Source organism: Elephas maximus, chromosome 1 (assembly GCF_024166365.1).
Source record: "Elephas maximus indicus isolate mEleMax1 chromosome 1, mEleMax1 primary haplotype, whole genome shotgun sequence".
Lineage (NCBI taxonomy): Eukaryota > Metazoa > Chordata > Mammalia > Proboscidea > Elephantidae > Elephas > Elephas maximus.
The window spans coordinates 223,624,907-223,647,942 of NC_064819.1; the positions used below are offsets into that span (position 1 = coordinate 223,624,907).

Genomic DNA, 23,036 nt, shown 5'->3' on the forward strand with positions numbered 1-23,036 from the left:
AATCTTTGGAAGCAGCTTATCTGGTAAGGGTCTAGTCTCTAAAATCTACAGAAAGCTGCAGCAATTCAACAACTAAAAGACAAACAACCCAACCAACAAAATGGATAAAGAATGTGAACAGAACCTTCACCAAAGAAGACTTCTAAGCAGCCAAAAAACATATAAAAAATGTTCAGAGTCATTAGCCAATAGAGAGATGCAAATCAAAACTGCAATGAGATATTGTCTTACCCCTGGTATCAACAAATGTTCTTGAGGATATGGGGATATTGAAACCCTTATCCATTGCTGTTAGGACTATAAAATGGTATAACCACTATGGAAAATGGTACAGCACTTTTTCGGAAAAACTAGAAATGGAATTACCCTATGGTCCGGCATTTGTATGATCCCTCTTTTAGAAGAAGACAAGAATAGATACAAATAGAGAGACCAGTGTTCATTAATCATTACCAGGGAAAGGATGGGGGAGGGGAAAGTACACTTTACATTGTAAAGACTTGTTATTTTTGGTGATGGGAGAAGTGACACTGAAGGTGGATGTAGTGAGCACAGCGTAACCAAAGTAAAAACAAGTTTTTGAGCACTATGGGTGGGTATAGATATATTGGTAAATGGGTAAATACAGGTGTATGCATAGGTGAGAACAGGTAGAAGTATCTCTAAATAAAAAAAAAAAAAACACACTCATTGCTGTCAAGTTGGTTCTGACTCATAGTGACAGTATAGAAGTGACAGTATAGAATTACTTATAGGTACATGTAAATACAAATATGTGGGTGCAGTCACATAGATTTGTTGAACACACAAATACGGATACTCCTCAGACATAAGCAAACACCTTCTAAGATTGGTTTTCTGGGTTTGAAAGCTTAGGATCATAGTCTCATGTGACAATTCGGTCAGTTGACATAACATAAAAAAAAAGTTCCCAAAAATCATGATCTGCATCTTAGTGAAGTGAGTAGCATCAGGGGTCTTAAAAGTTTGCTAGCAGCCATCTGAGATACAACTACTGGTCTCTACTCACTAGGAGCAAAACAGTAAGAAGGTAACCAAAAGCTCAGAGATGAGACAAGTCTACACAAGCCACTACCTCACCTACCCAGAGACCAGGAGATGGTGTCAGACTGTTTAGACTGGGGTCAAAATAGATAGTCCCAGATAGAATGGGAGAAAAGTGTGGAGCAGAAGTCAAATAGTTTAAAAAAAAAAAAAAAAAAAAAACGGCCAAACTGGAACAGTAGAGAGCAGAGGAGTCCCCAAGACTATTGCCCTGAGATGCTCTTTAAACCGAGAACCAAGCCTATACCCTGAGAGCACATTTTAGTAAAATGGCAGAGTGGCACACAAAATAAAGGATCTTACCCATAAGACTGGTGTACTTCTTAAAAACCATCTGTATGAGACTAAACAGTCAACAATTACTCAAAAGCCAAGATGAGAAGATAAGGGGGCAGGGAAACTAGAGTACTGGAAAGGGAACAAAACAGAACACAATTAAAGAGAATGTTGATACGTTGTGATGAATGTAACTGACGACACTGAACCATTTGTGTGGCAGTTATCAAATGGGTACTTAGTTTGCTGTGTAAAGTTTCACCAAAAATTCAATAAAATATATATATTTTTAATCCTATGGAGCACTGCTGTACTCTGACATACATGGGGTCTCCATGAGTCAAGATCAACTCGACAGCAACTGGTTATTCGATGCTGGATGAGATAGACGTGTGCCCCTGGGCCAATTTTATACCCTTAGGTTGTATACTCTTTTTTTTTCTGGGTTGGAAGCTAAGTCAGACAAGTGTTTAATGATGTTTTATAAACATTTGTATTCACATTAATGCTGTTCATTGATTTGGCAGGGACATCTTTTTCATTAGCCTGTTCCACAGTAGCGTTGGAGTGGCTTACCAAATGCCATGGCAGGCAAGGGGGGTAAATTGATAGTTGACAAAATCTGTACAAAGGGGAAATAACGTGAAGAAAATATACATCCAGGGGTCAGAATAGCTCACGGAAGTGCATCCATGCACTTCTGAGGAGCGGCCCACAAATTTGACTCCGTATTTCCCTTGCTTGGGCAAGGCAAAGAGGAAAACACATTCCGTTTTAAGCTCCACAGGGTTTTAATAAAAATAAAATAAAATGAAATAACTTACACCAGTTGTTCAACATAAAAAACTCTCCTTCGGACCAATCTCTACAAAGTCTATTTCTCACAACCGGGACCTGATAAAGGTTGTGCTACTGAGTATTCAGTGTTGTATTCTCTGGTGAGGAAGTAGAGGCAGATATTTGGGGCCGTCGGTTGACTTAAATGCCGAGGGCTTGTATCAAAATACCGCCAAGTGGGTCGTTTCAAAGAACAGAAATTTATTTTCCAGCAGTTCTTGAGGCTGGAATTCCAAGTCAGGCTCTCGGTCATGTTGATTCCTTCTGAGGGCTTTGAGAGAGAAACTGTTCCATGCCTCTCTCCTAGTTTCTGGTGGCTGTTGGCAATCCTTGGTATTTCTTGGATTCGAGACATATTGTCACGTGGTGTCTTCCTCCTGCATGTGACTCTGTTTCTGTGTCTTCCTCTTTTTATAAGACACCCATCATATGGGATTAGGACCTACCCTACTCTGGTAGGATATCATTAACTGATAACATCTGCTAGGATAAACCTCATTTCCCCAAATAAGGTCATATTTATAGGCACAGAGATTCCAAAAATACTAAACCCATTGCCGTTGAGTCAATTCTGACTCATACTGAGGTTAGGACTTCAGTGTATCTTTAGAGGGGACATAATTCAATCCATAATGCCAGTTAAGGGCAGACCCATATGTTTTGCTAATTGACTGGGCAGAGGTTAGAGCTAAAGGCCTACTATAACTGTACCTTGTATCCGATAGGATGAGTTCAAACCCCTTACCATTATGTTGATAAGGGTCATGGTCAAGGGCTGGGTCAAGGCATTGGTAGGCAGTAGAATTCATAATGTGAGGCATTTGAATGCTATTACTTCTAATGGTGCACCAGGTTGGGGGTCTCATCTGCCATCTGTCTGCTCTGGATCATTTTCCTCCCTGGTGCAGACAGACATCCAGGTGTGTTCCTGGTACTGCTGCTCTGTAGTAAAGTACCCCAAAATCCAATAGCTTAAAAACAAGGTTTGGATTCTACTGGTCATGAACTTGAAGAGGGCCCAGAAGGAATGGCTTGTCTCTGTGCCACAATGTCCAGGGCCTCAGATGGGGAGACGCATCAATTAGGGTTGATTTGGTAACTGTGGGCTGGAGTAATGCTGGCCATTGGTACTGGCTCTTGTCTGGGAGATCAGCTGGAGCTGTCAACTGGAACACCTCTTTTGTGGGCTCTTCACATAGCTTGGGCTTTCTCACAGCATGTTATGCTGGACTTCTTATGAGGTGACCAAAAGCTCCAAAAACAAGTATCCCAGCTGACAAGGCAGAAGCTGCATTGCCTTTTATCCATGCACTCAGAAGTCACACAGTGCCCTTTATGGCCCATTCTGTTGGTTTTCAAGCAAGTCACAGGTCTGCTGCGATTCAGGGACATAGATCCCACATCTTGATGGGAGGAGAGTCAGGATTACATTGCAGAAAATGTATGGCATGGGAGTTATATTTGTGGTCATCTTTGGAAAATACACTCTGCCACAACAATGTAAGAGGGACTTCCTGCTCAGGGTTGCTGCTGTATCATCCTTGAAAGGCCAGGCAAGAAAAGATGAGGCCCAGGGGAAAAGGTTCATCCAGGCTGTTTTGGCCGCCTCTTCTGAGGAAAAATGGAATCCTCAAGGAAGGCCTCCTGAGACCAGGTCACTGAGGCTAAGAATTCCTAGGAAACAGACACCTACTGTCACCAAAGGACTGCACATTTTCCAACAAGTGTGCCTTCACAGCGTCTCCCTCCTGACCTTAGAAAGGTAATAATTCTGATGAATAGGAAATTCAGAACTCTGGCTATTTCTTAATATATTATAGATATAAAACTAACAAAAATAAGGTCCTAAGGAAATATAAACTCATAATGACTTTGTCCTAGAAGGGATAAGGCAAAGATACCATTTTTTACAATAATCAAAACTGGGATTTCTAGATAGGAGTGGGAGGCACATGGCTACCACCAACTTTTTTTTTTTTTTAATGAGCACATTTAAGATTTCTTCTTGACAACTGAATCAGTTCATCAGTTTCACCATCTGACATCATCATTGAGATTTATCTTCCAAGTCAACTTGGATTTATTGATGTAACACATATTTACCTCCTAGAACATGAAGTGAATTTCACTAAAAAAAAAAAAAATTTTACCAAACTGGTAAATGTCACTGAATCAGAATCATACGATTTCAGAGTCATTTCTGCCAAGAGGGCACTCATCAGTATAGAACAATGCTAAATGAGCAGGAGCATCATGTTCCCATGTTGGGTTCTGACAAGAACACTCATCTTCACTGTAATTACTCTAGCTTTGAGATGACTGAGAAGAGGGCTTAGATGAGTGTGTGATTTTACAAACACTGTTGTTGTTGTTGTTGTTAGGTGCCGTCGAGTCAGTTCTGACTCACAGTGACTTTATGTACTATAGAGTGAAACACTGCCCTGTCCTACACCATGCTCGCAATCATTGTTATGCTTGAGCCCCTGTTGCAGCCAGTGTGTCAGTCTATCTCGTTGAGGGTCTTCCTCTTTTTTGAAGACCCTCTACCTTACCAAGCATGATATCCTTCTCCAGGGACTGATCCCTCCTGACAACATGTCCAAAGTATGGTAAGACATAGTCTCACCATCCTTGCTTCTAAGGAGCACTCTGGTTTTACTTCTTCTAAAGCAGATTTGTTCATTCTTTTGGCAGTCCATGGTGTATTCAGTATTCTTTGCCAACACCACAGTTCAAAGGCCTCAATTCTTCGGTCTTTCTTATTCATCGTCCAGCTTTCACATGCATATGATGCGATTGAAAATACCATGGCTTGGGTCAGGCACACCTTAGTCTTCAAGGTGACATCTTTGCTTTTCAACGCTTTTAAGAGGTCTTTCAAGCAGATTTGCCCAATGCGATGCGTCTTTTGATTTCTTGACTGCTGTTTCACTGGGTGTTGACTGTGGATCCAAATAAAAAGAAATCCTTGACAGCTTCATTTTTTTCACCATTATGATGATGTTGCGTTTATTGGTACAGTTGTGAGGGTTTTTGTTTTCTTTATGTTGAGGTATAAACAATAGTGTGACCATAAATATTTGATTAAAGATTGATTTATGAACAGGTTCTTCACCTTTCAGATGAGCAATCATATATAACTAGAAGGGTAGATGTTCCCTGACTGTATTTCCCAAAGCAACACTCTTTTTTGCTCAAATCACAAAATGAAGTATCTAGATAATTTTACCTATACACATATTTTCTTTAAATCACTGTAATTTCCTATTTATCGCATAAGGAAAAATAATAGTACGCTAATTTAAAATGAAATGATATGTATTTCAATGTAGATGCCCAGATCTGATGATTGCAAAAAAACATTTTTAAAAAAGTGGTAAAATGTTTACACATATTTGTAATGAATGTTTGGATATAAGAAGTGTATAGGTTTATGAAAAAGCAAAGATAAGATGGAAACCAGAATAAGAAAACTAACAAACTTATATATGGTAAGAGGACAGAAATAAACTAAATTGATCTAGTAATTACATGCCGTAGACTGTAGAAGGTGAAAAAAAAATGAGGAAGTAGGAAAACTTTGCAAACGAGCTGGGCTTTCTAAGTGTATTTTCAAAGTAATTTCCTTCATTAAAGCATAGGATAAGGAAGTACCAAAGAGCATAGGAACGTATATTCTACTCTAACTTCTCAATACATTCAAGACAAATATTCAGTCTCTAGAACTTAAAAGGAGCCCTGGTGGCGCAGTGGATAAGGAAGTACCAAAGAGCATAGGAACATATATTCTATTCAAACTTCTCACTACATTCAAGGCAAATATTCAGTCTCTAGAACTTAAAAGGAGCCCTGGTGGCACAGTGGTTAAGAGCTTGGCTGCTCACCAAAAGGCTGGCAATTCAAATCCACCAGCAGCTCCTTGGATCTTGAAGACCATAAGCAATGGGAAAGAGATGATGGTTTGGAAAAAGAACAGTGTGTGGTAAAGTAAGACAGCAGGACGACAGAAATTCCAAAATAATTTTAATATATACTTTACCTAGGTGGCACAAATGTTTGCATTCAACTGCTAACCTAAAGTTTGGCGGTTTGAACCTGCCCAGTGGTACCATGGAAGAAAAGACCCGGCAGTTTGCTTCTGTTAAGATTACATCCAAGAAAACCGTATGGAACAGTTCTACTCTGTAACACATGGGGTCTCAATGAGTCAGAATTGACTAGATGGCAACTAATAACAATAACTTTTCACAAAATAGATTTCTTATCATGCTGCAGAGTTTTAAAAAAAAAAAACATGCAGGGGGCAATGAGAGACCGTATTTCATTTATGTCTACTGTTTCAGAAGAGTTGGTTCTAACTTTCTTTAGAAAAGAAAGTTAGAGTCTTACACCTCCACACGTATTTGCAATCCATTTTGTGCCTTGGTAATACCTGTACCACTGCATTGGAATCATCTCAACTAGATGTCTAGTTGGAAAGCCTATATCATGCATTGAATTGACAGACTACAGAGTGAATAAATTATTTAATACTTCTGAGAAAATGTATTCCCTCTCTATCACCAACTTACATATAGGACTTTTTGTGCTCAGCCTACTAAAAACTTTTCAAGACTTTTCACTAAAAATTTTTATTTGTAGTTGATTTCAGTAGGACCTTCAAGAGACATACCTGTTGACCAGTTGCTATCGAGCTGAGTCCGACTCATGATGACTCCCTGCGTGCCAGACTAAAACTGTGCTCCATAGGGTTCAATGGCTGAGTTTTTTGTCAGGCCTTTTTTCTGAGGTGCCTCTGGGTGGACTCCAACCTCTGACCTTTTGGTTAGCTAGCATATTAACTATTTGCACCATCCAGGGACTCCAACCTCAAGAGACATAGAGACTGGAAAAAAATGCTTCATTGTAAGTGACTATCCCATACACAGTAGGACATCCAGCAAAGCCCCTCCCACTAAGTGCTAGCAGCAACCCAGAACTTTCCAAGTATTCCATAAAGGACAGTACCATCATCGGTAAGAACAACACTCATAGGTGAAGCACAAAGCAAACATGGTGCTCATCAACCCATCAGCCTGCAAGGCAGTTCTGAGCAAACAGGCTATTTGGTTGTGGAAGCAATTCCCAGCAGAGAGTCCGAGAGGCTGATCTGCTGATTCATCACTGGCCACGCTGGGCCCTCTGTGAGCACAGCAAGTTCCTTCTGATCCAGTCAGTGTCAGCTTTCTAGCCCAGACTGCTTACAGCTGTGGACTTCATGAGTTTTCATCACTATCTTTTTCCTTTGAATCATTCCACTTTTTTTGTTGAAGCTGCCATAGACTGAAGGACTCTCCCAGGGTTTGTCTACCGTCTCAGTCTTACTTTGGGGGGAAAAAAAAAAGTGGCCTTGCTTGAAGAATTTGTCCTCAGTCATACACTAAGCTATGGGCATTGGCTTTCCTCACTCCTAGGAGCAGTTAGATACCACCCCCTCGCCGCCCTTCCCAGTGGAGGCCAATGCCAGGACATGCCCGGGCTTGGCCACACGCATATGTGAGCATATGTGAACATGCCCACATTCCTGCGGCTTCCGGGAGACACCATTATCTGGAAAAGTGCCTGTAGGGTGGAGAGGAAAAAAAGAGAGAGTTGGGTCCAAATGGAATGAGAGAGAGAGGTGAAGCCAAGAAGAATCAAGAGTTAGAGCAAGAGAGCGAGACGGCTTGAATTGAGATCTCACCTATGGGCATGTCCGTGGGGTTTTGCTCCTGGCTCTTTTCCACCACCAGACTCCCACGGCCTATTCCTAAATCTTACAGCGCTGGCTGTAATATTCAGAATATATTCAGACTTGCCAACAGTACTTCAGGACTGGATAATGACATGCAGATTGTTTTTTTCCATCTTTGGGAATTAGAGCAGCCTTCAGAGTTGCAAAAGCCTGCCTTGTTGCAAGACTGTTTCTAAAGGCCTTCACTGTCTGCTCACTGGCTCTGTGCTGCTGCTGGAAACAGGGGTGCAGCCATCCAGGGTGGCAGAGACCACCTGGGATATGGGAGCTACCACCATCCCTGATTTTGCTCTTGCTCATGAACAGTGCTTGCCAGAGCACCTTGAAGCATTCTGGGTATTTGGATTTGTTGTTTCTCTCAAATGGCCCCTTAGAGGCAATAGGCAGCAAACAAGGACAGAGTTCTGCCAGAAAAGCCCAAAAGGATGGTGGCCGCTGTTGTCAATTATTGGTGTTTCAACAGGACTGGATCTTATTTTTAAATATATTTGGATACTGAGGAAGCATCTGCCAATGAAGATGAGATGATAAACTGTATCGGTGCCAAGACAGGACTAGAAAAACAGGCATCCTGAGTGTTCGCGGTGAGAAAATTCTCTCTCCACAGGCAACTGCACTCTTAAAACACGGACACTTAAAAGAAAATAAGGCTTTGGCTCCTTATCACATGGCATAGTGTGTGGGCATAGTAGGCTGTCAGTAAACTCATGCTGAATCTGTGCATGTGTGTGCATGCCCAAGAGAAAGCTTTATACCCCGGAGTTTCAGCACCAAGTCTTACCTGCGTTGGAAAGAGCGTTGTGAAGTGCTAGCCCTTAGGATTTTTGCAAACCAGTAAGAACAAGTGAAAGTGTCCCCTTCCTAGGCAGGGGTAGTTAAGCTTTTTGCTCCTTGAGTCTGTGGTTTCCTTGAACTAGAAGGGGATCATTGGTGAATGAGGCCAACATCCTGGGTGGCAACAAAAAAAGGGAAATTGGTAGAAAATGCATCATTCAAGTTGGACTAACTTAGCTCTGTGGCCTGGGCAGGTTCCCAGATCTCTAGCCAGATGCAGGGCCTCTGAGAGATGGGAGGGTAAAAGGTGTGACAGCAGGGAGGAGGGTGAGAGGCAGGGGCAGTGGGCAGTAGAGCCCGCCCTTAGCCCCCAACCCACCAGTACACACCCTCCCACCCTTCCCTACCTCCAGGCCAACCCTAGGCACTGAACCGTTGACCGTTTTTCTGATGGACACATTCTTTCGCTATCCACAGCCTCTGTGGAACACAAGTGAAATAGTCCAGCGATTTCTTTATCCCACTGCTTGCCTAGTGCTTACTCATTCTGGGCTCTGTTTGCTTTGAATTAAAGCACATCTGGGTATCAGAAGCTCATTATTCTATCCAAATACATACAAGCCAAGCTCTTGGCCATTCTGGTTTTGTTGTCGTTGTTGTTTGGTCTGTTTGTTTTAAACCTTAGCCATTTTCCATTCTGAGCAATTACAACTCTGCTTACTATGAATTCCTCACTGTAGGTATCTTCCCCATACCCAGCCTCCAGGCTGTTCTGTGAGCACTCACTCATCCCACGTGCTAGTACAAAGATGGGGACTAGTAAACTTGGGAACCTTTAACTTGAAGGTGCTCGGGAGAGAGCAGGAGGGGGAGAAGAAATATCTTTATGAGGTGGATGGTGTGCTGCACAGAGGTAAGACCTGAGAGCTGTTGCTAACTACGCATCATCTGGAGAAAACTACCATCATCTGCTCATGGCCAGACAGTGGCAGTGGGCAGGATGGGACCTATTTCTGGAGTGTTCGCGTGATTAAAAAAAAAATCTATCCTTGTGGTCCCAGGACAAGACTGATCCACCTTACCCTCCTGGCTGTCAGTACTTGTCCATTTTGATCACTCACCTGCCTCCAGTTCTTGGGCTGAACTCAACTTATTCTAAGTGTCAGAATTGTTTCAGTTGTTAGTTACTATTTTAAGCAAAAAGGGAATCTATTAATTCATGTGTTAGGAAGGGTACTATGAAAACTCAAAGGTCAAATGGAAACATGTAAGAACCAGGACCTCCTGACTGGTGTTGCCAAATCTCTCTCTCTGCTGCCCTCTCCCTCTCTCTTCCTCTCTCTCTTGTTCAGCTTTCTCTTGGTTTCTTACTTTCTCTCTCACTCTTTCTCCATCTGTTTTTCTCCCTCTATTTTTCTCTTGTTTCACTGCTCTCTCACTCTCTTTCTGTCTCCTGTTCTCTCACTTTCTCTTCTTCTCCATTTTCTCTCTCACTATCTCTCTCTTTTTCTCTTCCCCTCTCTTTCTCGATCTCTTTCTCTTTTGGCTCCTTCCTGCAGACGTGAGCTTCATGTGCTGAGAAGATGGCAGGTGAGAGCCCCATATTCTCATCCTCCCAGCTTAGCAACCCCCCCAAAACAGAAAAAAAAAAACAAACCTTTGCAGTCAAATCGATTCCGACTCATAGCGACCCTATAGAACACAGTAGAACTGACCCATACAGTTTCTAAGGAGCCCCTGGTGGATTTGAACAGCCAACCCTTTGGTTAGCAGCTGTAGCTGTTAATCACGATGCCACCAGGGTTTCCATAGCAACCCTAGAGGAAAGAATTTCTCTCTCACAACTTCCGTATACAATCCCAGAAATAGACTGTGACTGGCTAGCTGGGACCACTGCTGTCCCAAGTGCCATGACTGTCTAGGCACTGGTCATGAGTCAGCCTGTGGCTGAGAGAGCAGGATCTCTTACCAGAAGAGGGTAGGAGAGAAAAACCTGCCTGGCCATGAATAAGAGCAGTGCCCACCCACAGGCCTCTGTACCACCCTGGTCATATACCTTTACACTGAGGCTGAAATGTGTTGAGGCCCCAAACCTCACCTGAAACTTAAAAGTAAACCAAATCCTACCTGGAAAAATGACCTTTCAATCACTTTGAAATCACTTATCGCCTTGTCTGTGAATCTCACTGAGAGCTTGGCAGTGTCTCCTGGAGTCCCTCCATTATAATGAATGGCAGGGTTTGGAGTCAGCAGCCAGGGTACTTCATAAGCTCTGCTGCTTACTGTCCAAGTTATCTTAGCCGGCTGATGAATCACTCCGCACTTCAGTTTCTTGATTGAGAAAGGAATCATAGTGCCTGCCGCAAAGGGTTGTCACCAGTGCTGAATGGGGAGCTCGTGTGGGTGTCCTACCTGCTAGAAAAGGGCTGGCTCCTGTTACTGTTACGGCCCCGAGGCCAGCAGTCCCTTTTATGAGAATCTTGCTGGAAAGTCCTGGAAATAGGCTCACACACAGAGGCCCACATTGGTCTCTCTGTACTCTCAGATGCGTTATGTTCTTAGTTACTGTTAAGTTGGCTCCGCCTCTTGGCGACCCCATGTACAACAGAATGAAATGTTGCCCAGTCCTGCTCCACCTTCATGATCCTTAGACGTTTCAGCACCTTCCAACCTAGGGGGCTCATCTTTCTCAGCACTATATCAGACATTATTTTGTTGTGATCTTTAGGGTTTTTATTGACTTATTTTCAGAAGTAGATCACCAGGCTTTTCTTCCTAGTCTATCTCAGTCTGGAAGCTTCAGTGAAATTTGTCCACCATGAGTGACTCTGCTGGTGTTTGAAATACCAGTGGCATAGCTTCCCGTATCATAGCAACACGCAAGCCATCACAGTATGACAAACTGACAGATGGGTGGTGGCAGATCTGTATACTTATTAGGAATTTTTAAATAGTTGTGTGGTTTCAAATGGGCCCTGAAAGTCCATACTGCTGTGCTGACAGAAGGGCATTTTATCACATCATTGTTGGTCCCACGCACACACTGAGTCTCTTAGACCTCATTCTCTGGAGTTTCTCACTCGCTGTCTCTCTCTGCATTCAGGGGTGTACACATTTCTGTCCAGCACTCTGAAGTCTCTGGAAGAGAAGGACCACATCCACCGTGTGCTGGACAAGATCACAGACACCTTGATCCACCTGATGGCCAAAGCAGGCCTCAGTCTGCAGCAGCAGCACCGGCGCCTGGCCCAGCTCCTCCTCATTCTCTCCCATATCAGGCACATGAGGTGAGGCACCCCGGACTCCCTGGAGGATGGGCCTAAAGAAAGCGGGTCGCCCGAACACACAGCTCGGCCAGGGAGCGCTGCTGGGGGCGACCGACTCATGGGGAGGAGTTCCTGGCCCACAACGAGCTTAAATAAATGCCAGGGGAGGGCAGAGACAGGAGGCATGGGTTCTCACTGGGCCACGGGCAGATGTCAGAGAAGGCTCACAGACAGAGCCAGAGGCGCACTCAGTTAGAAGCATGTGCAAAGCCCTGTCAGAGTGGGAAGAGTGTGAGGCGTGCAGGTGGGTGGGGGGCAATATTTGCTCATTCACTTTGTCCCACCCCAGTCAAGGGAAGAGTGTGAGCACACCCATCATTTGGTGGCCCTGGCTTTTATGTTGTCATTCCTCCATCACACTCCTGCTGGCCACATATGTCCTCATTCCTGCATCACACTTCAGCTGGCCACACATGTCCTCATTCTGGCATCACATTCACTCTGGCCACATATATTGCCATTCCTGCCTCACATTCACACTGGCCACGTATGTCCTCATTCCTGTATCACATTCACTCTGGCCACATACATTGTCATTCCTGCTTCACACTCACTCTGGCCACGTATGTCCTCCTTCCTGCATCACACTCACTCTGGCCACATACGTTGTTATTCCTGCATCACACTCACACTGGCCACATACATCATCATTCCTGCATCACACTCACACTGGCCACATATGTCCTCATTCCTGCATCACACTCACACTGGCCACGTACATTGTCATTCCTGTGTCACACTCACACTGGCCACATACATCATCATTCCTGCTTCACACACTGGCCACGTATGTCCTCATTCCTGCATCACACTCACACTGGCCACTCATGTCCTCATTCCTGCATCACATTCACTCTGGCCACATACATCGTCATTCCTGCTTCACACTCACTCTGGCCACGTACGTTGTTATTCCTGCATCACACTCACACTGGCCACATACATTGTCATTACTGCATCACACTCACACGGGCCACGTACATTGTCATTCCTGCTTCACACTCACAGTGGCCACATATGTCCTCATTCCTGCATCACACTCACACTGGCCACGTATGTCCTCATTCCTGCATCACACTCACACTGGCCACGCATGTCCTCATTCCTGCATCACATTCACTCTGGCCACGTACATCGTCATTCCTGCTTCACACTCACCCTGGCCATGTACGTTGTTATTCCTGCATCACACTCACACTGGCCACGTACATCGTCATTCCTACATCGCATTCACTCTGGCCACATACATCGTCATTCCTGCTTCACACTCACACTGGCCACGTATGTCCTCATTCCTGCATCACACTCACTCTGGCCACGTACGTTGTTATTCCTGCATCACATTCACACTGGCCACGTACATTGTCATTCCTGCATCACACTCACACTGGCCACGTACATTGTCATTCCTGCATCACACTCACGCTGGCCACATGTCTCATTCCTGCGTCACATTCACTCTGGCCATGTACGTTGTCATTCCTGGATCACACTCAAAGTGGCCACATACATCGTCATTCCTGTGCCACACTCATGCTGGCCACATGTATCATCATTCCTGCATCACACTCTCCCTACTTACACTTGGCAATCCTAAACAAGAGCCTCCCAGGCCAGGTGTTTCCTGGACAGTCAACATTGACCCCTCTATCCCTCTTTGACTCATCTTGTCACCCCCTTTGCCATTGCCGTAGCCTAAGGCACCATCATTTCCCGCTGGATTTCTGCACCAGAAATTCCTAGCTGAGGGTAAAAGCCAGTAAGTTTTCTTCAAGACAAGGTTACTTGTTGAGCTAGGAAGCCTGGCAGAGGCTGTGTTGTTATTCTGGTCCATTCCCTGCATCAAAAGTAATAGCTGGGAAAGGATTGAAAGCGTGTCCTCAGAGCGCAGCCACCTACCCTGCCTACTCAGTGTGAGTCCTTGGTCTGTTTCCAGGGATTCCTCAAGAACAGAGATTACAATCACTTTCTCCCAGACTTTCAAAGTGGAAGCCATCATGCTGTCAACCTTGAGCCTTCCTAATCCATTCTTTACAATATAGCCATTCTAAAACCAAATCAGATCGTGTTATTCCCTTGCTTGAAACCCTTAAATGACTTCCCATTGCTTTTAGATAAAAGTATTGATCCTTTATCCTACTTGTATTACTCCTTGGGATCCAGTTCCTCCTTAGCAGTCCAGGACTCCCTTGTAGTCTAGGCACTAGCCATAACGAATTTTTCAGTGAGTCATCTGGGAGGCTCTTCTTCAGGCTGTAGACTGGCTGGACAGCTTTGTTTCTCAGCTGGGCTCACTCACATCTGTGGGTCAGCTGATTGAGGGTTGGCATAGCTGGGAGACTCTGCTTCAAGCTACAGGCCTGCAGGTTGGCCTGGTGACTTTGCCCCACGTGTCTCTTATCCTCCTCATTCCCAGCAGATGAGCTGGGACACGTTCTTCTCTCAGCCAAGGCAGAGGCACAGGAGAGCAGTCCCGTTCGGGCAGGTGCATTTTCATCCTCTGGTTGAGTCATGTCTACTGGCATTCCATTGGCCAAAAAGTCATATGTTATCTTCTCGAGAAAATAAATGCTTCTTTTTTCTTTGTATCCCCCACAGTGCCATATATGAAGTCTTACGTTCAGTAAGTGTTCACAACGTTATTACTGAATGAGTGAGAAAGCATGAATGAACAAATGACTTTTGAGGTTTCTCCCTGCCCTGTGAACTTGAAATTCACAAGGCATGGCTCCGAGTTTGCAAAGTTGGGAGAAAGTAGTTGCAATCTGTGTTCCCAGGGAGTCCTCAGGAATTCCTGGGAAACAAAGGACTCATATTGGGCAGGTGGGTTAGGTGGCTGCACTCTGAAGACCTGTTCCAACCCTTTCCTATCTGCTTCTTTGGGTGAATGCCACAGACAGGGCATGGGGAATGGACCAGAATAACGTATCCTCTGCCAGGTTCACCGGCTCAGCCAAATAACCTTACCTTGAAGAAAACTTACTAGCTTTTACCCTCAGGTAGGAATCTCAATTGTGGTGTAGAAACTATACCTTGCAGAGGGATGTTTTTATTTGTGGGTAGGAAAAGGAACTGCTGGATTTTCAAATCCATTAACTGCTTTTCAGCATTAGCAAGCTTAATTAGTTAATACTTTTTTTTAGTATATCTGCACTGAACACACAGCCCTTGCTGACTTTGCTGACCCTGATAGCCGAGGGCAACAGTAGCGCGAGAACTCTGCCAGTGTCTGTTGGAATTGGTTGAGAGGCTGCAGAGAGGCTGCAGTTCTGTTGAGAGCTTTGAGCATGCTCCCGACCCCCGCATGCGCGCGCACACACACACACACAATAACGTTTTGGTGCCTTATTACAGCCCATCTAAATCACAGAACTCTATTTGGTTAAGCCTTGCTCCAGCCATATGTTGTTATTCAGCAAATCTGACTCCAGATTTTGTCTGACTGTAAATATGATTCATTAGTTTGTACTAGGACAACAGTAGCAGATCCAGAGGATGTTTAATGTTAACAGCATTTTAAATACAAACAGAAGCCAAAAATACTGCTTAGAAATGTAATTTAGGTTGTGTTGTAGGGCCTGAATAGCTTTGATACTGCGTTTTAATAGCACATCTCCAACTTGTGCTGACTTTTCCCCTACTAAAAATACACGTATTTTCTAGGACATTCTTTTGGCCCTGCCTGCTCATGACACATCTTTCTTTTGGAAGAATTTCAAGCTAGAGATTAGTTCTTTTCTTTTTTTTTTCCTGGTGATACGGTGGGGACAGAGTAGAGTCAAAGTTGGTGGAGGAGGACAGAGGAGGAGAGTAGTCAGAGGAGAAATGCCATCTACCTGCCTTTACCTGGGCCCATACGTCCCACAGTTTCTCAGCACATTTATGAAGTTTTGGTGGCTGTCCTAAGCCTACAGTAGAGGACCCTGTAAACCAGTTGCCATCAAGTTGATTCCGACTCCTGGTGACTCCATGTGCGTCATAGCAGAATTCTGCTCCAAAGGGTTTTCAATGGCTGAATTTTTATTTAGAAGTATATCACCAGGTCTTTCTTCCAGGGTGCCTCTAGGTGGATCAGACCTCCTTTCTGTTAGTGGTCCTTAACCTTTGCTCCACCAGGGACTCCCACAGTTGAGAGCAGGATGGGGAAATCCCCGCCCCTTCTGGCCTTAGCTTGCATTGTGTGTTTTGGTGTGTGTGTGGGGCGGGGGGGGGAGGGGAAGGGAACAAACATAAATTAATGAATAAATAGAGAGGTAGATACGTAGATATGTGGGAGAGTTTCAGGTTGTGCTAAGTGCTGTCAGGAGAACAGAATAATGTCAAAGAGGGGCTGCAGCTGCAGGGGCTCGAGGCTGCTGTCATTCTGGGGTAGCAGGAAGGCCTTTCAGAGGAGGTGGCATTGAAGATCTAGGAGGAATTGCCCTCCAGGCAGAAGGAACAGTAAATACAAAAACCCCAAATCTGGGAGGAGCCTCGTTTTTGCCAGGGACAGCACAAAATCCACTGTGGCTAAAGAGAGTGAGTTAGGGGCGAGAGGTGGGACGAGGTCTGAGAGGTGAGAGACGTGCGGTCATTTGGACCTTGTAGAGCCTGGAGAGAGGAGCCCTGGTGGTACAATGGTGAAGTAGTTGGTTGTTTGAACCAACACCTGCTCCGCGCAACAGGTGAGAGACCTGGCAACTTGCTCCCATAAAGATTACAGCCTAGGAAACCCCACGGGACAATTTGTTCTATCCTATAGGTTTGCTATCAGTCAGAATCAATTCAACAGCACACAACAACAGAGCCTGGAGAGAAATTTAGCCACTGGAGGATTTCAAGCAAGGGTGTGGTTCGGATGGACTTAAACATTTAAAACACTCATTCCTACTTGACTGTGTGTCTCTTCTGTTCTCTTTTAAGATGCAATGGTGGTAGAGCAAATTAGGCTCTCATTTGAGAGAGTGGAAGGGAATTTACCTGTACAGCAGATACTTGGAAGCTGGCTAGAGAGAGCATGTGCTTTCAAGTGTGAGACTGCCCTTGTAAACATAAGAAAAGACAAACCCAGGACCATCAAATTGATTTGGACTCACGGTGACCCCATGTGCTACAGAGTAGAACTGCACCAAAGGGTTTTCTTGGATGTAATCTTAACATAAACAGATCGCCAGGCTTTTCTTCTGCAGGACCTCTGGGTGGGTTCCAACTGCCAACCTTCAGGTTAATAGTCAAGTGCAAATGGTTTGCATCATCTGAGATAAGTCCTAGGCTGGAAGCCATGGGATCCCTGGGGACTGTTTATCCTCCTGGGAAGCAGTCTTAAAATGGCTCTTTAAATAAGAAGAGAAATTGCACAAAAGCGTCAGATTTTTCTAATTTCCACTTCCTAGGAGCTTCGGCCATCCTAAAGTGGTACTCTCTTGTCTTCCAACCCACAGTAACAAAGGCATGGAGCATCTCTACAGCATGAAGTGCAAGAACGTGGTGCCTCTGTACGACCTGCTGTTGGAGATGCTGGATGCTCACCGGCTGCATGCCCCGACCAACCGTGGGGGCGCCCCCATGGAGGAGACCAACCAGAACCAGCTGGCTACCATGGGTTCCACTTCATCGCATTCCATGCAACCCTATTACATCACTGGGGAGGCAGAAAGTTTGCCCACCACTCTGTGAGAACGCCCAGGTCCCCCAAGGTTCTGAGAATCCCTGCAGCCTTCTCCCACTTCACGCATCACTTCAGCGGAATTCTGTCTCTCCTTCCACTCTGGCATGCCTCCAGCACAGTAGTTTTCTCTGACGAGTGGCCATTCATTGCTTGTTCGGTTCTTAGTGGCACAGCTTCCATTGGGAACAGCCAAAGGGATTCCGGGGCTAAAGACTTGGTAACAGCCTCCTGACCCCTTTGCTCGATTACTAAGACTCAGTCTAAAAGCTGGGGCTCAGATGACTTTGTGCATTTAAGCTACTTGTTGAGACTCAGGCCTGGAGAGGTGGACCTTTCACCTCTGTGAAGCACTTTTTAATGGTTCGAAGCCTACGCACAGGAAAGAATTTAAAGCAGCTCTTTTTTTGCTGACTTGGAGAAAGCGAGGTCAAAGTTTCATCCTCTTGTGTTCCTATAGTAACGTATCATTTTATTAAAGTAATACCTTGAAGCTTGTGCCCTTTTGCATGGCTGTAGCAGAATACTCAGTGATTGTTCATTTCCCCTATAGGAATACAAGATGCACACAGGGATGTAAGATGCCCTAATTGTCCAACTATGTCAACTTAATACAACACACCTTCAGCCTTGCTGAACACTCTCCCATTGGCTTTTGAGAGCACGAAGCACAGGCTATGGGCTCTGGTTAATTCTTGCTTCCCATGGCTCTGTGGAAAACAGCAAGTTGATCCCAGTTAGGTCACCTCCACATATACCCGTCGCCCTATATCGGGGATAAATTTTTCTTTTTTTAAAGAAAGTCTTCTCCCCCCAGGACGCGCAGTAGAATTGGCTTCAGGATCTGTACTGGTGTTGTCTCACAGTTACCAGCAGAGGGTGCTCTGCTTGGCTTGTCAGGGTGGACCGGTGACTTAGAAAGGAATTAGTCACATACAGCGCCCCTGCCTGCAACCAAGGGCAGTTTAAATGAGCGGGCACCCAGGTGAGGCTTTAATACTGGGGCACTGGGCTGACTAGTGAAAGTACTAAGGAACGAGAATGAAATCAGGGTAGAAACTGGGTGAAACTGTGAGGCTCAGGCCGCCTTGTGAGCAGAGCTCACATGTGCACTGGGAGTGGCTCTGGCATCTCCAAGGTGTTTGCTTCTGCTTCATTGCTGAACTGGCCCTGGTCGGAAAGAGCAGCAGTAGACGGCTACATTCCTGCATGCCCGTGGCACGCTGAGGGGTAAGGGGGGACAGTGGATGAGGCAGGGTCAGGAGCGCTCCCTCCTCACATGCCCTTGGGTGTTGGAGCTTAAAATCGGGGTTTGGCCCTGGGAAGAAAATACCCCCCTACCCACCCCGAGTTCATGTCCTTAATGTCATAGGCCCAGGCAATGAGACCAGCAGGGAGCCTCAGGGATCGTTTGACTTATGGGCTAAAAAAGAAAGGCTTGCCCCAGCCACAGGGCCCCTTCTCCGGGCCTTTGCTTCTCTAGAGCAAACTGGGGCTCATTGTCTTTTCTCAGCTAAAAACAAAGTGTGGTTTCTCCATGACCTCATTGTCTATAATCCAAACCCAACAATCCAGATGAGCTGCTAGGGCTTCTCCAGGGATCCCTGTTCCAAAAAAAAAGTGGATCTCATTCAATTCCGATCGCTCAATAAGTGAGCACCAAAGAACCGAGAAACTGGGCGGGCAATTAAAAAAAGGAGGCGGGGGGGTTTCATATCTGTGCACCTACATTTGGGGGGCAATTTTATGTATCTGCATTAAGAGTATGTTTAGAACATAATTCTTTTGTTGTCTTGTTCGAGAAGCACCTTCCTTATATAGTTATAATATATAGTTTTTTGAAGTTGCATTGCTTGTTTATCAGACAATTGAATGTAGTAATTCTGTTCTGGATTTAATTTGAGTAGGTTAAGATGCAACACCAACAAACAAATGAGATATTTACTTCTTTTATATACTTTTCAAGCTACCTTGTCATGTATGCAGTCATTGATGCCTAAGGCCTGGTGATTGTTCATTTAAATGAAGATCACATTTCATATCAACTTTTATATCCACAGTAGACAAAATAGCACTAATCCAGATGCCTATTGTTGGATATCGAATGATAGACAATCTTCTATAGCAGAGATTATGCCTGAAAAGGAAAATTATTCAGGGCAGCTAATTTCGCTTTTACCAAAATATCAGTAGTAATATTTTTGGAGAATAGCCAAAGGGTCAGTGGGTTCTTTTTAATGTTTATACTTAGGTTTTCTTTTAAAAAAAAAATAAAAACAACAAAAAAAAAACTTTAGGACTATAGGTGATGTAATACCAGCTAAATCCAAACAGTCATACAGTGGAGGGTTTTACCAATGTAATTCTTCATTTAATGTGTTTGTATTCATGTTAAGATACTACTACATTTGAAATGGGCAGAGGTTATCAAGCGGCTGGAATGTTAGCCCAGAGGTCTCAAATCATTTTAGAATTCTCTTCTTATTCTTATGTGAAGTGCCACTAATGGACAGCTGATATGTTCAGCTGATGTTACTATTGGGTAGAGGGCATACACTGGAGGACTATTGCTTGTGGGTTTTCCCCACTCCGAGGCAATGTAAGTTTCGAAAGACATGATTGATCCACCTAGGGGGTGGGAGTAGGGTGGGAAAGTAGGTTCAGGGACTTGGAGAATGTGAAATATAGTAATAAGACTATTGAAAGTATTTTAAGACAGATCAATACTGACGCCTGATGTATGCAGCAGGGCTCAGTATTCCACTTCTGTGCCGTAAGCCACAAATAACTAGCTCTAATTAACAGCCTTTTCTAAAATGGTGCCTTGGGTTCTAGGGAAGAAAGAATGCCACCAGCAGTACAGTTCAAGGAATAGCTCTATGGTCTGTGTTTATTTTAACTGTTGCCTAGCTCTACGCTTGCTGTAATGACTTTGTAATGCTATCATGCAGCAAAAAGAGAAGCTAGGTCATCCAAAGAGAAGACCCTATGTAGGATGTAAAATCCAGACCCCAAGGAAGTGCAGTCTCTAATTAGATTTCCCTAATACCCTTGCAAGTATGTTTTACCATGCCACACCCCAAGCCCTTTTGAACAAATAAGGGACTTACTGATAATTTACTTTTGATCACACTAAGGTGTCTTCACGTTGAAATGGTCATTGACTGAGGCCATTGGTTTTAAGCACCCCTAAAGGAAACTGATTCTAAATCCCTTCCTGTTCATCCTTTCCAACTCCAAGGTGGACAGTGGATACGGGGAACGATCACCAGGACTGCAGTAATGTCTAATAAAAATATTCACCAGCAAATCTGCTTGGGGGGAACTAATCATTTCGAATGGTCAGTAGTAAATACAGTAGCTTATAAGGCAACCATGATTTCTTTGGTGAAAGTCTCGGGAAGTTGATCCGGATTTCACTGCATCCTTCCTACATTAACTCCCTGAAAACTTACTCTCTGCTGGGGCAAATGAATTCAGCTATGGTCCCAAATATCCATCTATTCATTAGTGTGATTATGCTTTTTCTAACTGCATTTCCTTTCCATTTGAATTAAAGTGCGGCCTCTTTTGAAGTCATTTAAAATTGTTTTCTAAGTAATTGCTGCCTCTATTATGGCACTTCAATTTTGCACTGTCTTTGAGAGATTTAAGGAAAAAAATTCTATTCTTTTTTTTTTTTGCATCCAAACGTGCCTGAATTTTTTAAATGTGTAAATGTTGCTGTGTTCCAAAACCATCCTAAGTGTGTTTGTACAGAGCTGTGCACCCCGGAAACAACATACAGTCCCATAAGCAGGTGCCTGAGACACGGACCCCTTTGCATTCACAGAGAGGTCGTTAATTACATAGAGACTTGAATTAATAAGTGACATTATGCCAGTGTATGTTCTCTCACAGCTTATAAGCAATGCCTTTCGTGCACTACATATTCTTCAGTGTAGAGCTCTTGTTTTATGGGAAAAGGCCGCAACGCCAAATTGTGTTTGATGGATTAACGTGCCCTTCTGCTGACGCCTACTATTATTGCCGTGATTCCGTTTCTGTTGCAGCTTTGCTTTGTTTAATGAAACACACTTGTAAACCTCTTTTGCACCTTACAAAAAAAGTACAAGAATCCAGTGGGTTGCTCAAGCACCTGTAAGCAATTTTCTCAACCTATTTGATGTTCAAATAAAGAAGTAAACTGAAGACAAGAGGTTTGGTTTTTGTGAGTTTCACTTCTCATTAATGGCGCACCACTGACCACCTCAAACCAAAGTTATCAAGTGTGTCTGTAGAACATCCTGGAGCCAAGGCTGGAGGCCAGGGCCCCTTTCACCTGCCTCCATAATACTCCCTCCAGTAGACAGCTAGTGGACAGCGTGTGGATATTGGGGCCGGGCGGACTTGGCCTCCATTCTTGGCTCCACCACCAACTCATTTTATGATCACTGACAATTTTTTACAGCCTCTGTTGCCTCATCAATAAATGGTGATCGTAACACCTACCAGGGAGTAAAGCTATCTACATGGGTCATGTCTTGTTTCAAGTGCCCGAGAGCTTTTCAGTGCAAGTAATAGCAATCCGTGGAATTTTCTGATACATCCATTAGACTTGGGTCAGAGTTGGAAAGCCCAACTGGAGGCTGTTGAGTCAACACAAGCATTGGCTGAAGATCACCTTCTCCAATGTTATATGTTCTTAAGCCCTTGGGGAAATTTCAAGTACCTCGTGAGGGGAGGGCACAGACGACAAACAAACATAGAAGGGGCACATTATTTGTGTAAAAATATGGTATTAAAAAAAAAAAAACCAGTGCTGTAGTATCCTTATTTTACAGATGAGGAAACTGAAGCCTAACACAATTTAGAAACTTTTCCAAACTCAAAAACCTCACGAATGCCAGACCTTGGAGTAGTCTTTTACTATAAGCATGATTGGTATTTCTTAAAGTGGGGTTTGGGTTCTCCTGAGGGTTATTTAGGAAATCCTAGTGGCATAGTAGTTAAGAGTTACATCTGCTAACCAAAAGGTCAGCAGTTCGAATCCACCAGCCACTCCTTGAAAATTCTGGGGCAGTTCTACTCTGTCCTATAGGGTCGCTATGAGTTGGAATCGACTCAACAGCAATGAGTTTGGTTTGGGGTTTATTTAAAATTACAACATACATGTGGAACTTTATTTACTCAAGGACAAGAGAAATATGTTAATTTTATATTTAAAGAGGTGTTCACATTTTATGAAGCAGAAAGAGGAACTGATGTGATCTTTCACGGCAAAATGTGAACCTTCAAAGAAATATGGTGCTTTGGCCAGGCTGCTTGGTGCTTTGCTTCTCAGGTGCCCAGGAAATATGCC

At 44.1% G+C, this 23,036-nt stretch overlaps 1 protein-coding gene across 7 annotated transcripts in view; it reads left to right on the forward strand.

Moving 5' to 3' along the window:
* The window catches only part of ESR1 (estrogen receptor 1), a 529,996-nt gene extending 510,623 nt beyond the window's left edge, over positions 1 to 19,373 (forward strand). For all 7 annotated transcript variants that reach the window (XM_049903778.1, XM_049903786.1, XM_049903821.1 and 4 more), the window contains 2 exons: positions 11,829 to 12,012; positions 17,472 to 19,373. In XM_049903778.1, coding sequence (XP_049759735.1) covers positions 11,829 to 12,012; positions 17,472 to 17,706 — 419 coding nt within the window. In that variant the 3' untranslated portion in view covers positions 17,707 to 19,373. The remainder of the gene's footprint in view (positions 1 to 11,828; positions 12,013 to 17,471) is intronic.
* Positions 19,374 to 23,036: the final 3,663 nt, after the last annotated feature.